Raw genomic sequence first — 17774 nt, forward strand, 5'->3', positions numbered from 1 at the left:
TCATAATTCTAATTCAGTGTAGGGAAATATTTTACATATACTAGCAATTACAAAAACATTCAATGAGCACTAATCCTGCTACTGGACACTGTTAGTAATAAGGATACAATGGTTAATAAGAATGGCACCTAACCTTAAGACACTTACAATTTAGTGGACTAGAAAACACTGTGGATATAGATAGTCAAAGAAAAGAAGCATCTAATCTAGATCTGGTGGTGGATTGGTGTGAAAGAGAAGGTTGGTCAAGAAGGTTTCCTGGAGGAGTTAATGTCTAACTTTCTTGAAAGTTGAGTCAGGGACAAAAGAATGGCACAAGGGAGTTCTAGGCATAATTGGCTCTGAGAACAAAAGCAGTTCAATAGAACAGAAACCCAGGGGCAGATGGAGACAACCACAGTCCTCGAGGATTGTGGCACCCAGGAAGACTGCATGTTATCCTGAAAGCAATGAGGCACCAAAACAGGCTGATCTGGTTTGCTTCTTAAAGCAACTACTCTAGGGGCCTCCCTGGTGGTGCAGCGGGTTGAGGCTGTCCACAACCTCTGCAGCGTGAGTTTGATTCCCGGCCAGCCAAAGAGCTACCCACATGGCACAGCAGACCTCTCCTGTCTCGCCCACTGCTCCCCTCAGCAGTGTACTTCAGTCAGACTGCCTGTTCTGTTCCCCAGTCTGTCTCTGGTGAATCCTCTCACCCCCTGCATCTTTGGCCTGTACCCCAACTCTTGTATGCATAAATAAATAAATAACTCTTTTTAAAAACAAATAAAAATTAATCAAGTAAAATAAAATCCTTTCTGTTCTTAAGTCTCGATGACTCTGATTCTGTAGACTTCTTTTATTTTTACCTAGGACTGATGTGTAGCCCAGATCAGTCTGTGGAGCTCATTAAATCTCTAAAATTAAACTGCAATTTCAAAATTATAATGTTGATGAAATCATTTAATGATTAATTCAAAATGTGCATAGCAAAGATAAATGAGCATTTGCTAAAGTTATGTCATTTAGAATGTGGTGTGTTTCTTCAGTGTTTAAATGTAAAATAAAAGCCCCACGAATGGGTAGAAAGAACCTTCCCTTTCAGACCCAAGAGCATTGAATGTATGTCATCAGATTATAGTTTACTCTATAAGCAAAGGGAGATTTTTCAGAACTTACTGGAGGTAAACTCCCTGACACTGAAGGAAAAAATAAATGTCTGTGACTGCCAGTAAGAGAGTCACTGATTTAGGATCCATAGTCAGCAGGCGAGAATGAAAACCACTGGATTAACACAGTTATATGCAGGGTGTAAAATGAGAAGTGAAAGCCAGCCAACAACAGAATAACAACATTTAAGTGGCAGACAGGGTAAGAAGACTAAAATGAAGGATGGTCAAAAAATACATAGAAGTAGGAGGAAAAAAAGGGTATTTTTAAAGGAGAGATCACAAAAGGAGTGAGTGCTCCAAAGGTCAAATGCTATAAAGAAGTTAGGTTAAATAGAGACTGGAGTTACTTGAATTAGTGATAAGAAATAATTTGGTGGTTTCATAGTTTTTGAATTTTAGGAAAGTGACTATGACAGGAAAGAGACAAAGAAGAGAAGGAAAAATATAAAGGGACAGTATTATTATGATGGGAGAAATGACCATTTTTACAGATTGTTTATAAATGGATAAAAAGGAACCATTAGAGAGAAGATACAAAAGAGGGAGGACAATGGGCATGTGATTAAATGCTCAAGGGAAGAAATTTCCTTGTATGGGAAGGCTGACCTTGGTGGGGAGGGGATGGGAGTGGAGGTAGGCAGAAGCAGGTATATCTGAGGATCAATCTCAGAAGTGGCTGATCATGAAAATCATCTTTTCCTTTATGAAGTAGAAGATCAAAATCAAAAGAAAATGAGAAGAAATGTTTGGGTGGATGTTGTAGCCCTTAGAAGGGAGAGGAGCTTCTAATCCTCCTGATCTGAATAAATGAATGAGAATTCAGAACACTGGTCGGAAAAAGTCACTGAACCCTCATCTTTTGAAATACAGGAAGAAGCGGAGTAATGGCCAGTGCTAACATGTGGCAAATACCTGTTGTCCAAATAGCTTCTCTTTCTCATCAAATGTCAATAACTTTATCTCTCTACCTTTGAGCTTCGAGAGAAGGTGTGAACATATGGTAATCCACTCATAACATTCTCTCTGGAAAGAGATAAAAAAGATAATTACCAAGCAGATAACAACAGATTATACCAATTTATTTTATTTTTTTTAAAGATTTATTTATTTATGCATACAAGAACTGGGCTACAGGCCAGAGATGCAGGGGTGAGAGGATTCACCAGAGACAGAGCGGGGAACAGAACAGGCAGATTGACTGAAATACACTGCTAAGGGGGGCAGCTAGCAAGTCAGGAAAGGTCTGCTGCACCATGTGGGTAGCTCCCTGGCTGGGGATCCACTCGTGCTGCAGTGGCTGCGGATAGCTTAATAGGTTGCATCTTAACGCCTGCACCACCAGGGAGGCCCCATACCAATTTATTTATTCACTCACACCTATGGAGATGCTACTAAATATAATTCCTTTAAATATAATTTAAATATAATTCCTTTAAATTGAATGGTCATTTCTCCATTCAATTAACTTTGTAATTCATTCAGTTAAAAAAAATTGTACAAAGGTAACTTTTTATGAATATAGGCCTAAATTATATTATCTCTTATGGACAGGGCTTGGGATCTGGGTTATAGTGGGACAGGAGTAGCTATCTGAAACAAGGAAATCTTTCAGTCATTATGTATACTCTTAAGTTGTTTATATAGTGTGGGGATTATCTGTTCTGTGAAAGTCTAAAAGCTTTGTATGAGGAGTCCAGCCAAAATCTTTAGTTGTTTTTCACAAATACATGCATTTCTTCTCTGAAAATTAGTCAATTTTATTCTTAAAGTTAATGCTGTTTACTTTCGATCTTCCTAGAAAAGTCTCCATCTTTTGGAGACTTTACATTTTGTTAGTAAATTACTTTAAGTTTATTAGTAAATTTTAATTTTTATTAATTGCACAAAAAATTTTTTATAACCTATTTTCAAAAACTCTAAGATCTAGAATATGTATAGAGGAGCATAAAACACACTTGTCAAGTTTCATGACAAGTCACTTAAACATCACACAGACCAAAGAATAGAAACTTTCCTGCACTTTATATGCTTGTCCTTTCCTACCATAACATATTTATCCATTCTACCATTTATGGACAGGTCTTACTATACCTTATGAAACTTAGAAAAGGAATAGCAAATTAAAACTAAAACAGGAAAAAGAAACAAAGACCAGGGTAAAAACTGGGGAAATAGAAAATTGAAAAATAGAAAAAAAAAATCAATGAAATCAGAAGCTAGTTTTTTGAGATGAAGGAAAGTTTTAAAAAATTTTGTAAACTCGGGCCTCCCTGGTGGTGCAGCGGGTTGAGAGCAGCTCTGTGAAGGTGTCTGCAGCCTCTACAGCATGGGTTCGATTTCCAGCCGGCCAGGAAGATACCCACATGGCGCAGCAGACCTCTCCTGCCTGGCCCGCTGCTCCCCTCAGCAGTGTCTTCAGTCTGTCTGTCTGTCCTGCATCCCTCTCTGCCTGGTGAATCCTCTCATCCTCCAGCGCCTCTGACCTGTACCCCAGCTCTTGTATAAAAATAAATAAATCTTTAAAAATATTTTTTTTGTAGACTCATAAGGACAAAAGAAGAGAAGACACAGATTTTCAATAACAGGAAGGAGAGAATAGATATCCTATAATTATAAAAAAAGAAATTCAGGAGTATTCTAAGCAATTCAATGTCAATAAATCAGACAATTTACATGAAGTCACAAATTCTTTTTTTTTTAACAAATTCTTTTTAAGATCAAAGTTATTAAGTTTACTTAAGAAATAGTAGCCTGATATCAAATACAGAAATTTCCTTAAATGCATTAAAGAAATTAGATAGCCCTGTGTCTTATTAGCACTATAATATTTCTAGGGGGAAACTGTTACAATGTTATTATGCAAAAATTTCTTTAGATATAACACCAAATGCAAGATTCATAAAAGAAAAAAATGATACATTGAACTTCATCAAAATTAACAATCACCTCTTGGAAAGACATTGTTAAGAAAACATGAATCACATATAAATCACACTTTGGGAGAAAATATTTATAAATCACATACCTCAAAAAGGGTTTGTATCAAGAATATACACAGAACTCTCCAAGTCAACAATAAGAAAATTAGCCAACAATAAATGGACCAGCAATTTGAACAGATAATTCAACTTTTTCATATTCTATTAATTTTATTTCACTTGAACTATTAAATAACTCAGTTATCCACCAACCAAATAAGACAGTTGAATTTCCTGTTTTTGCATTTTTCCCAAACCTACTGAGATGTAATTGGCATATAGCACTGTATAAGGTGTACAACATAATGTTTTGATATATGTATATATTACCATTGATTAATACAATCAATTTAGTTAACATCCATTTCCCCACATAAGCATAGTATTTTTTTCTTATGATGAGAATGTCTACAATCTATCCTCTTAACAACTTTCAAATATACATTTCACCAAAGGAGATAACTTGGATGACAAATAAGCACACAAAAAGATGTTCAATATCACTGGTCATTAGGAAAAATGCAAAGGCAGACCACAATGGCATATCAACACCCACGTACTGAAATGTCTAAAACTGTAAAGACTGACCATATCAAGTGCTGGTGAGAATGTCAAGCAATTGGAACTCTGATACACTGCTGGCAGGAGTATAAAATGGTTTAGTCACTTTGGAAGGCAGCCTGACAGTTTCTTACAAAGTTAAACAGAAACAAACGATATGACTCAGTCACTAAGCTATTTGCTTAAGAAAAGTAAAAGCCATGTGTATGCACATGAATATACACTAAGCTTTGTATCAGTCAAAAACTGGAAATAATTCAAATGCTCATTAACATAAATTATATATATGCATACAATGAAATACCACTCAGTACTGGAAAGCATAAATTTTTTATAAAGCGACAATATGTGTGAATTTAAAATTAATTATGGTAGTGAAATAAGTCAGACAAAAAGTGCACATTCTTATGATTTCATTTATATAAATTCTAGAAAATGAAAAATAATGTTTGGTGTTAGAAAGAGGATCAGGGGCCTCCCCGGTGGCGCAGCAGTTGAGCGCTGGGTTGCGAAGCTGCCCAAGGCCTCTGCGGCGCCGGTTCGATCCCCGCCTGCTCCCCGGCCACCAGAGGAGGGTCCCACATGGCGCGCAGACCTCTCCTGCCACCTGCTGCTCCCCTCAGCAGTGTACTTTGGTCTTTCTGCCTGCTCTGCTCCCCGCTCTGGCTCTGGTGAATTCTCTCACCCTCCCGTGCTTCTGACTGTGCCCAGTGCATGTATAAACAAAACAAACAAACAAACAAACAAACAAACAAACAAACAAATAAATAAATAAATAGCATGCCTCTATAAAAAAATAAATTAATTAATTAAAAAAAAAAGAAAGAGGATCAGACATTGCCTGGGAACAGGATAAGGGAAGGAGAGATTATAAGGAGTACTAGAAAACTTAGTGATTTGGATATGTTCTTTATTTTGATAATAGTGGTAATTTTATAGGCATGTGCATATTTTAGAAATTATCAAATTGCACAAGTTATAAATATGCACAGGTTTATTGGAAATCACTTAGTCGTAAAAATCTGCTAAAAATCATCAAAAAACATCACCCAAAGCAGTGATAGTGAAGGCAAAGATAAACAGCTGGGACTACATCAAATTAAAGAGCTTCTGCACAGCAAAAGAGACAATAACAAAAACAAAGAGAAACCCCACCAACTGGGAGAACATTTTTGTACACAACACTAATGATAAAGGACTGATCACAAAAATCTGCAAAGAGCTGATGAGACTCAACAACAACAAAGAAAATAATCCAGTCAAAAAATGGGCAGAAGAGCTAAAAAGAAACTTCTCTGAAGAGGAAATGCAAATGGCCAACAGGCATATGAAAAAATGTTCAACATCACTTGTCATCAGGGAAATGCAAATCAAAACTACCATGAGATACCATCTCACACCAGTGAGAATGGCACATATTAAAAAAACTAGCAACAATAAATGTTGGCGAGGGTCTGGAGAAAAAGGAACTCTCCTGCACTGCTGGTGGGAGTGCAAACTGGTCCAACCACTATGGAGAGCTGTGTGGAGATTTCTGGACCTACTAAACATAGAGCTTCCATATGATCCAGCAATTCCACTCCTAGGTATTTACCCAAAGGACACAGAAACATCAATTTCAAAGAGCACCTGCACCCCTATGTTTATAGCAGCACTATTTACAATAGCTAAGCTTTGGAAACAGCCCAGATGCCCAAAAATAGATGACTGGATCAAGAAGATGTGGTACATATATACCATGGAATATTACTCAGCATTTAAAAAAGATAAACACATGCAATTTGCAGCAACATGGATGGCGCTGGAAGGGATCATGCTCAGCGAAATAAGCCAGAAAGAAAAAGAAAAATACCGTATGGTCTCACTCATAGCAGGAATCTAGAAAACTTAAATAAGGGACCAGGAAATTGAATAACTATAAGAAAGTGAAAATCAACAAAAATTATGAACCAGAGACACTTTTTGTGGGGTGGGGGGAGGGAGGGGAGGGATTGGGGTCAGAATGGAGGGGTTGAAATTGTATGGGGAATATAAAAATAAAATTTATTATTTAAAAAAAAAGGGGGCCCCCTGGTGGTGCAGGGGGTTGAGGGCAGCGCTGTAAAGCTGTCGGGGGCGGGGGAGGGGCCTTTGAGGTGCAAGTGTGATCCCTGGCTGGCCTGGAGCAACCCACATGGCGCGGCAGACCTTTCCTGTCTCCCCCGCTGCTCCCCTCAGCAGTGTATTTTGGTACATCTGCCTGTTCTGCTCCCTGCTCTGTCTCTGGTGATCTTCTCACCCCCTGTGACTCTAGCCTGTACCCCACTTCTTAAAAAAAAAAGAAAAGAAAAGAAAGCAACAAAAGAAAGCAAAAGTAAGGGGAAGATGGGGTTATTACCTTCATCTTACTCAGTTCATGACCTTCCTTATTAGGAATTTTCGATGAGGTTTCGGTTCTACTCAGATCCATTCCTTCGCAACAGCTGGGGGGAAGCACACAACTATTTACTGTTGGTTCTTCTAGGCGTTTTAAATCCACACACCGTGGAAATTTACCATAACAATTACATTAAGGATTCAACAAGGAAAATAATTTGTCCCTTTCTCAGTTTCTCAGCTCATCTTCTTCCTAACCTCCATTCCTCTCACTCTTGACACTGGTAACAACGAATGGAAATGAAAGGGGAAACTGGCTAGATTATACAAGCTAATTTCCAAATTTGAAATAATCATAGCGATACTTTGTTTCCCAGTTAAAAAGTATTTTTCAGAGCTCATCTTTATTTTATGGGAATCTTATAGTTTATTAAATATAAGGATTTTTCCATTTGGGTAGGGGGGGTTATTTAAAGAGAAGTTTTGGTTGATGTTTGGTGAAATATGCAAAAATATACATTCATTTTTGTATAAAATTACATGGGAGACTATAAACTTCTTTATAAATGCTCCCTCCCACCCCCTGCCCAGTAACAGCAAAGTGGAAGATATATCTTATTTATGCAACTAAGTGAGTCTTTTTGTTTTTTACTAATTCTCACTTCCACATATATACACACTTCCCATACTGGCTATGCTAACATTTTTTTCCAAAAGGATTCTGAAACCATTTGAAGAACACCAAAAACCTCATATTCCAAGAGGGCATTGTTGAAGCCACTTTAAAAACTGAACTAGTTTTGCTTTCAAAGTTTTAAAACAATCCTTCATTATTGTGACTTCGCTGCCCTTCTCTTCTCTATTTGATGGGACATTTAATGTTCCAAAGAGAAGTAATAAAATAAGAAGATAGGGCCTCCCTGGTGGTACAAGGGGTTAAGATGCAGCACTATGAAGCTAGCCGCAGCCACTGCAGCACGTTCAATATCCGGCCCGGGAGCTACCCACATGGCACAGCAGACCTCTCCTGATTTGCCCACTGTTCCCCTCAACAGTGTATGTCAGTAGATCTGTCTGTTCTGTTCCCCACTCTGTCTCTGGTGAATCCTCTCACCGCCCACATCTCTGGCCTGCACCCCAGTTCTTGTAGGCATGAATAAATAAATCTTAAAAAAAATAAGCAGATAGTTTTACCTGTTCAAATAATAGGAGTATTGGTACAACTTTTTTGCCAGGGAAATGGCCTCTACCTCTAACTTTGCAACACCTACATCATGCTCCTCAGCACTTTCCTCCTCCAACTTTGGGAGAGTGTTGTAATCAACAAAGTCAGGTACCATTATAATCAGCAAATTTACCATCCACTGGATCATAAATATATGCAATTCATCTACCTGTTAAAAATGATAATAAATTACCCATTTTAAATTAATAGTAAAAAACACTGAATTTAAGAATAGAAGCTATCATACCTATGCCCAACATTCAGCAACACTATCATTCTTAATGAAATCAAATCATCATGACACAGCTAGTGTAATCTTATTTTTCTTTTGCTCACTATACAATAACTACCATCTTCCTCTTCCTTAGCTTAGTGAAGGTTATTAAGTCATAAAAGATACAGTTCCCAAATTATGCACCAAGGTATTCCAGTGCTGCACAGTGAACTCTCAAGGTTGTCATGGGATCTTAAATTATTGAGGGAAATAACAATGATATGCAACATCTGTCACATACAGCATGAATTTGACATAGTTTGTAGTTTCAACATTAGGTGTATTAAATTACATTCGATGACATCATATCCTTCAGAAGCTGGTTTTGCTGGTGCTTGTGGGGTAAAAAACAAGTACTGTGTGAAAGTCAAGGTGGACAGGAAATGAGAGCGGCAATGTCCTATCTGATGCCAAGGTTGGAGAAGTGTGCAATTTGGAGAAGCAGCATCCAAATACATACATTCCATTAGTACATAAATTTGATTAAATGAAAACAAAGGTTTTTTTAAACCTTTTAAAAATTAAAAATTTAAAAGTTTTTAAAACACTAAACAAAGACACACTAAATTTTACAAGGTATATTTGAACAAATGACAATGCCAATTGGATAGATCCCAAATCCAAAAATGGTTAGGGACACTCTGCAGGTGGGCCCAAGGGCAGAGATTTTTATAGGGAAGATGCTGAAGCAAAGCAAATAAATTACTTAACTGGCTGTAACTTAAATGTCTACCTTATTTAGAAAAAAAATATTTATTTGACTGTTATGGAGAGAGGAAGGCTCCTGGGACAAGGACAGAACAGGACACAATGACACAATTTTGCTGTTCCAAGGACTGGTAAACAAGAGATTAAAACCTGATGACTCTAGGCCTGGACACCTGTTGCCATAAATTTCCTTGGCTCCTTGTTTTGTTTTGCATTTATTTAGTTATTTTTACTATTTCTGAACTATCTTTCCATAGCTTATCAAGTTGGCTGCTGCGGGAAGAAAAGGGAGTTGCAGATCCATAATAGTCACAGACCTTGAGACCAAAGCAGTTCAGATTGGAGCTGTGGCCACACAGCTTCCATGAAATGTTCACCTTGGAGAACACAAACCCTGCACAACATCCTCCCAACCCCCACACCACTGCCGCCTCACCACCAGCCCTCAGTTGTAAATGATTGGTGCACAATGAGCAACAATAAATGCACTATAGCCAAGTCTGCTTTCTCTTTCTCAGCCAACAAAGTTTAATTCCTTTGTTGTCAAACCCCAGTCCTAAAATCTTTATAGACCCCTTGCCCTGGCACCTGAGTAAGTCTCTCTCATACCCAGAGAAGTCTCCCCAGAGTTCTCTTTCCTTGCTTTTTCTCTAATCAATAAATGCTAACTCCTTGCCTGCCCTCATTGGTGTCTGTGGAGTCCTCTTTTCAATCTTGATCTGAGTCTCAAGAGCCCTTTTCCTAGCTTGGCAGGATCCCTCAATCCCTCTGATTTACAGTGGGTGGAGCAGTGGACAGTGGCTTATCTGCCTGTGTTGTTGCAGGGTGAGATCAGGCTGAAGGGCCCTAAGCCCACTCCCTTGACATTGTGATAATGGAACTAAACGAAAAGATATGTTAATTTCAAAGTTACATGAAAATGGTCACATTCCAGATTAATGCTGCTGAGGGTGGAATGAAGGAATCAATATACTGAGTAGAGAATAATAATAATTTGAACTCAAAACATTTTGATCATCTCTAAAACTTATTCCAGAGGCAAGGGCATACTCGATTTAAAAATCCACTGAAAATCGAGGTCTCTCTTGTGGTGCAGGGGTTAAAATCTCAGTGCTATCAAGCTATCACCAGCCACTGTGGCATGAGTTCGATCTCTGGCCAGGGAGCTAACCCACATGGCGCAGCAGACCTTCCTTGTCTTGCCTGCTGTTCCCCTCAGCTGTGTATTTCAGTGTATCTGCCTGTTCTGGTCCTCACTCTGTCTCTGGTGAATCCTCTTACTACCATCCCTCTGGCCTATACCCCAGTTCTCGTATGCATAAATAAAAATAAATCTTAAAAAAAATCCACTGAAAATCATTTGGTAATTATAAGTTCCCATTCTTCCTTCCCACCCTACTGCTTCAATTGGAAGGGATGGCCTGGGTTTTCCTTGAAGAAAACTCCCAGCCAAGGCAAAATATAGCTTTACAATTTCCTACAAGTACATACGTGGCGCTGAAGTTCAATGTTACCATTGTTAATCTCAGTGCCTATCTTCAAAAGCCATTGCTGAATCGTGCTAAATATATGTTCTCGGGATACCCTGAAGGAAAAATCAAGTAAAATAAAGAAAAGTGAAATACCTACAGTGTAAGAATAATTATCAGCTAAAACAAATGGTTTAATCTGGCTGGACCTAGTGAAGTTAGGTGTCGACAATTGTTTGAGAATTTACAGAATGCAATTAAAGCAGTATTTAGAAGGAAACTTATAAATGACTGTATTAAGAAGAAAAACTGATCTAAAATCAATAACTTAATAGCCCACCTTAATTAAACCTCAAAAAGCAAAAGAAAGGAAATAGTGAATAGAGTAGAAATTAATAACACAGATAATGCAAAAATCATAAAATGAAAAGATGATTCTTTGAAAATATCAACAAAATTAACAAACATTTAGCTAAATTAACCAAGAAAAACAGAGAAGCCTCAAATTAATGGTTCAAAAATGAAAGAGTGGATGTTACCATTGGCCTTGCAGAAATAAAAAGAATTATAAAGGAATATTCTGAACAGTAATATCAAAAAATTAGATAAAGGAAATGGACAAATTTTTAGAAAGATATAAACCAAAATGACTCCAGAAGAAATTAATAACATGAACAGATCCATAGCAAGTGAAGAGACTGAATCAGTACCCAGAGATTACTTCATTGCTAAATCCTCCCTTAGTTAAAGAATTAACATATTTTCTTCACAAAGTCTTCCAAAAAATAGAGGAAGACATGCTTCCAACTCATTTCTAAGGTCAGTAATTTCTCAATCAATTATCACCAAAGACAGCAGAAGAAAACAGCCAGTATCTCTTAGGAATATGGATATAAAAAAATCTTCAACAAAATACCAGTAAACTTAATTCAACAACATATAAAAAGGATCATATATTATAACCAAATGGGATTTATCCCAGGCATGCAAAGTTGGTTTAATATTCAAAAGTCAACTAACATAAGACAGCAATTGAACAAAAACCAAAATCATATCATCATCTTAATAGATGCAGAAAAAAGCCTGCCTCTCCCATCTGCCTGTCAGGCTGTGGGGAAGGGGAAGAATTTGCATGTTGGTGAAGGAAGAAGCTGATGGGATGACAGTGAAATCTACAGTAAAAATATGTTGGTCCAAAGAGTCCTGCAGGCTGTAAAATGCAGTTTAATCAGAGTGCCTTTTTTTTTGTTCAAATGATTTTAATTACTGGAATGCACAATTTTTTAATATACAAATAAAGTTTTTAAATGAAAAAATAAAATGACAACACTCCTCAATCTAATACCACATTCGACATAATCCCATGTAGAGTTCCAGCTGACTTCTTTGTAGAAATTGAAAATCTGATTCTAAAATTCACATGATAGGCCTCTCTGGTGGTGCAAGGTGTTAAGCACAACAATGTGAAGCTATCCACTGTCTACAGCAAGAGATAGATCCTCAGTCCCCCAGGGAGCTACCCACATGGCACAGCAGACCTCTCCTGTCTCTCCTGCTGCTCCCCTCAGCAGTGTATTTCAGTCAGTCTGCCTGTTCTGTTCCCCACTCTGCCTCCGGTGAACCCTCTCACCCCCTGCACCTCTGGCCTGTACCCCAGTTTGTGTATGCATAAATAAATAAATCTTAAAAAAAACAAAATTCACATGGAATTGCAAAGTACCCAGGACAACTGAAATAGTACTGAAGAAAAAGAATCAAGGAGAACTCACATTTCCAGATTTCAAAACTTACTATAGGGCCTCCCTGGTGGTGCAAGGGGTCAAGATGCAACCTATGAAGCTATCCGCTGCGGATGCTGCACGAGTTCGATCCCCAGCCAGGGAGCTACCCACATAGTGTAGCAGACCTCTCCTGACTCGCTAGCTGTTCCCCTCAGCAGTGTATTTCAGACAATCTGCCTGTCTGTTCCCTACTTTGTCTCTGGTGAATCCTCTTACCCCCCTCCCCACACACACCTCTGGCCTGCACCCCAGCTCTTGTATGCATAAATAAATACATCTTTAAAAAAATTACTATAAGAGCAACTTTAATCATGACTGTGGTACTGACACAAGAATGAATATACAGACCAATGGGGCGGAACTCATAATTCGGAAACAAAACACTAAGCCTGTGGCCAGCTGATTTTCAACAAAGATTCCAAGACCATAGAGAAAGAACAGTCTTTTCAACAAATGGTGCTGAAACTGAGCGTCTACCAAAATGAATAAAGATGGACCCTTATTTCACATCATATATAAAAATTAACTAAAAAAAGATCTTTAACATAAGAATAAACGCTATGACTGTCTTAAAGGTAAATCTTCATGACCATGGATTTAGCAAAGGATCCTTAGATATGACACTAAATATGCAAAAACAAAAACAGAAAAATTGGACTTCATCAAAATTAACAACTTTTTTACTTAAAAGGACACCATCAAAAAGACACTCTATAGAATAGGAGAAAATATTTTCAAAATAATCTGAAAGGGAGTTATATTCAACATATATAAAGAACTTTTACAACTCCATAATAAAATGACAAAAATTCAAAGGCAAATGATCTGAATAGGCATTTCTCCAAAAAAGATATACAAATGACTGATAAGCACACAGAAAGATGTTCAACATCATTAGTCATCATGGAAATGCACATCATAGTCACGAAAAAAGATATTATTTCACACCCACTAGGATAACTAGAATAAGAAAGTTTGGTAAGTATTGGCAAGTATGTGGAAAAGTCAGAACCTTCAAACATGGCTGGTGAGAAAGTAAAGTGGTGTAGCTTTTCCAAAAATGCTTTGGGAAATACACTATTTCTCAATTTGTTAAAGACTGAGTTGCCATATGACCAATAACTCTATTCCTATACCCAAGAATATTGAGAATTTTTGTGTTCACACAAAAACACTTGTACATGAATGTTTTGAGCAGCATTACTCATAAAATTCAAAGGATGGAAATAAACCATCGCTCCCAACAGTGGATAAATGGATAAGCAAAATGTGGTATATCTAAACATGCAACAAAGTACTACAACATGGATGAACTGTGAAAGAAATCAATCACAAAAGACCACATAATACATGATTATTTTCATATGAGAGGTCAAGAACAGGGAAATCAACAGAAATAGAAAACTGGCTAGTGGTTGCTTAGGACTAGGGGTTGGGTGGGGTTGGAGAATAGTGAGGTGAGAGCTAAAGAATATGAGGCTTCATTTTAAGGTGATGAGAGTTCTAAAATTGATGATGGTGACAGTTACCCATATCTATGAATACACTGAAAACCACTGAATTGTATACTTTAAAAGGGTGACTTGTGTGATATCTTCATTATATTTAAGTGAAGCTAGAAGAGAAATAAATCTGCAAGAAAGAGACTTATGGGAACTTACAAGCCAGAATCCGCATTCATGCACTGTGGAAGAGCATCAATGAGGCACAGCAAGGCATCCACCTGAGATTTCATTTCATTAATTTTTTCAATAAGTCCCTCCTGTTCTTCACGATGCATTTCAGGAAACTCCAGTGTGCTTTCCAACTTGAAAGAATGCGTGTCAAGAGAGCTAAGCAAATTTGGAATAATTTTAGAGATACCTAAAAAAATGAGAACAGCATTAACGTTTAGAAATATTAGAGTTCTACTATTTAAAAAAAGTGATAAAATATTAATGGGCCTGGGGCATACCATTTTTCATCTTTTTGTTGTCCTACAGCTTGTCTAGTAGGGTAGTTCCTAACTAAATGTTTAGTGAATAAACATTGTAAAACAGGTATTTTTTTTTGAAGATTTATTTATGCATACAATAGCTGGGGTACAGGCCAGAGGTGTGGGGGTGTGAGGGTGAGAGGATTCACTAGAAACAGAGTGGGAAGTAGAACAGGCAAATCGACTGAAATGCAATGCTAAGGGGAGAAGTGAGGGAGAGAGCTGCACCACATGGGCTAGTTTCCTGGCCGGGGATCAAACTTCTGCTGCAGTGACTGCAGAAAGCTTCACAGTGCTGAGACTTAACCCCTCCCGCCACCAGGGAGACCCAAAACTGGTCCTTTTCTAACTGATGGACTATTTCTTTGATGGAAATTTACATTTTAAGTCTCCTCAGCTGAGAACTAGAAACTATGAACTACAGTTTTTATAAAAGGCATGATTCATGAAGTCATTATATAAAGAAGACAATGATGATTAACTTCTTCAGAATCATAGGATAGTTAATAAAAATGAGAACGTAGTTTTTGAGTCACTTTTAAGTCATTGATCAGGTTTTCATTAGGCCTGAACAAGGATTGAGTTTGGATCCTAATCTTTAACTCACTGTGAAATCATGGCAAGATACCCTCTCAAACTTTTATCTTACCTTGAGAAATGAAACTGCTTCCACCTCATAGATTAATTAGCAGAGCAATAATTAAAAACCAAACTTTTTTTCTTGTCCTCGATGAAAATATTTTCACTACCTTTATCAGTAAGCTTTGATTTTTTTTAAAAGTACCCCAAATGATCCATTAGTTTCACTATCATTCATCATTTTGATTTAATTTATTTTAAACAATTTCTCTGCCTATGAAGTATTTTCATGGGTAAGTACTGTCATCCCATCTATGACTGTATTATTGCTGCCTTATATAACTAAGACTGTGTTTTTCCATCTGGAGTAATTTTATGAGAACAACAGTACTGGTCAATAGATCAAGATTGCCTGGGAAAGTTTACTGGAAAGGATTCTTTTTGTTTTTTTTTTAAAGATTTTATGTATTTATTTATACAAGCACTGGGCACAGTCAGAAGTGCAGGAAGGTGAGAGAATTCACCAGAGCCAGAGTGGGGAGCAGAACAGGCAGACGATGAAATACACTGCTGAGGGGAGCAGCAGGCGCAGCAAGAGAGGTCTGTTGCGCCATGTGGGACCCTCGCTGGTGACCGGGGATCGAACCAGTGCTGCAGAGGCTGCGGGCAGCTTCACAGCCCAGCGCTCAACTGCTGCGCCACCAGGGGAGGCTCTGGAAAGGATTCTTTTATTTTTTAATTTAATTTAATTTTTTTTAATATAAATTTTTTTTATTTTTATATTCCCCATACAATTGCAACCCCCTTATTTTGACCCCAATCCTTCCCCTCCCCTCCCCCAACCCCCATAGAGTGTCTCTGGTTCATAGTTGTTTGTTGATTTTGATTTTTACTTTCTTATAGTTATTCTTTTTTCCTGGTCCCTTATTTAAGTTTTCTAGATTCAAGAGGTCCACCTATAAACAAGATGAAAAACAGACTAATCTTCACAAAGTCTAAACCTATACTTCATTTAAGCCTAGTCCCTATTTGGATTAAGGTGATCTATTCATACCCTAAATGACCGGCCAGAAGAAAAAGTAGAGTTATTCTTGTAGAATATAACATTATTCACAATCTCAAATTATCTGTGGAATTTCTCAATCCAACCATCAATCAGAAATAGTCAAGAATACAAAAAAAATTGACTCAAAATCAAGACAAAATACAGAGAATAAAAAAAGACCTACAAGAGAACCAGATAAGACCCTATTATTAGGCAAGGAATTTAAAATCCACTTTTCATTGCATGAAAAGATGAGAGAATTTCAACAGAGAACTAGAAACCCTAAAGTTAATAAATTTGTAGACTAAAAAATACAAAATTAAAATGAAGAATTTAGTAGATGTTAACATATTAGACAATATAGAGAAGAAAAAGAACACTGCCCCAAAATGAAAATTCTATATAACACAGATAAAATATTACTTAAATTAAAAAGGAATATAAAAGTTATGAGATGTCATTAACTAATCCAAATGATGGGAAATGCTAAAGAGAGTTCTTTAGGGAGAAACAAAATTATCTCACATGGACAAATGCAAATGTAGAAAGGTACTAACATAAGCATAAAATGGTCTTGTTCTTCAAGTCCACAAAAGGAAAAGACTTTATCTTTAGCTATAGACTAATGTCATGAACAAATAATAAAAAATCAGTTAAAAATCCTTTCTAAGGAAGCAGAGGCTTCTCATCAGTACCCAAGCCTCTGAACATCAGCCCATCCAAGTCACTTTCAAATGTCATATATTTTGTTGATTCCTTAGACCCCAATTTTGTTGTTTTACAGCTGAAGACAGTAATTGCTATTGTTATAATTTTATTTAATTGTCTATGCATAAATACATTTGTTTACATGATTGCATGAAGCCCAGTCTTTTCCTCTTTGGTCCAAAATTTCTTTGAACATTGCCTTCTCTCCCTCTTTGGCCCTGAGGCCAGTTCAATCTTCACCAAGTCACCCATGTGAAAACTTGGTATAGCTGTTCTCTATTTTCTCTTCAAGCTTATGAAACTATATATATGCATATGTATGCACATATATGTGTGTTTCTACCCATACACATATAAAATACATATAAGTGTATATGTATTCATGATATGGATAATCATTTATTTTAAAAGAACACAGATAATCTCAACATCACTAATTATCACATAAATTTAAAACAAAATCACAGTGGAATATGACCCCATAACTATTAGGAGGGCTACTATAACAGAAACAGAAAATGACTAGTTAGGGAGATTGCTCTGCAGTTTTCTCTTGTTTTATGATTTCCCTACTTTTGGTTTCAGAGTAATGTTAGCCTCAAAATTATGTTTGGAACCATTTCCTCTTCCTCAATTTTTTGGAAGAGTTTGAGAAGGATAGGTATTAGTTCCTTTTTGAAGGTCTGGTACAACTCGCTTATGAGATTGTCTGGCTCAGGCTTTTGTTTTTTGAGAGACATTTGATTATTGGTTAAATTTCCTTGCTTATAATTGATCTGTTCAGATTTTCTATTTCTTCCTGATTTAGTCTTGGAAGGCTGTATGCATCTGAGAATTTCCCCATTTCTTCCAGATTTCCAATTTGCTGGCATAAAGACATTCATAATAGTCTCTTACGATCCTTCATATTTCTGAGATGTATGTAGGAACTTTTCTTAATCTCTGATTCTATTTATTAATTTTAT

At 37.0% G+C, this 17774-nt stretch overlaps 1 protein-coding gene across 1 annotated transcript in view; it reads right to left on the reverse strand.

The window, feature by feature from the left end:
• AXDND1 (axonemal dynein light chain domain containing 1) overlaps positions 1-17774 on the reverse strand; it is a gene marked incomplete at both ends in the record, with an annotated part of 61118 nt that overhangs the window by 9223 nt on the left and 34121 nt on the right. The window contains 5 exons of the mRNA XM_084250060.1: positions 2064-2174; positions 7068-7152; positions 8240-8439; positions 10744-10837; positions 14164-14365. Of these exons, the coding sequence (XP_084106186.1) occupies positions 2064-2174; positions 7068-7152; positions 8240-8439; positions 10744-10837; positions 14164-14365 (692 nt within the window). The remainder of the gene's footprint in view (positions 1-2063; positions 2175-7067; positions 7153-8239; positions 8440-10743; positions 10838-14163; positions 14366-17774) is intronic.

Source organism: Talpa europaea (assembly GCF_964194135.1).
Source record: "Talpa europaea genome assembly, chromosome: 12".
NCBI classification, from domain to species: Eukaryota; Metazoa; Chordata; class Mammalia; order Eulipotyphla; family Talpidae; genus Talpa; species Talpa europaea.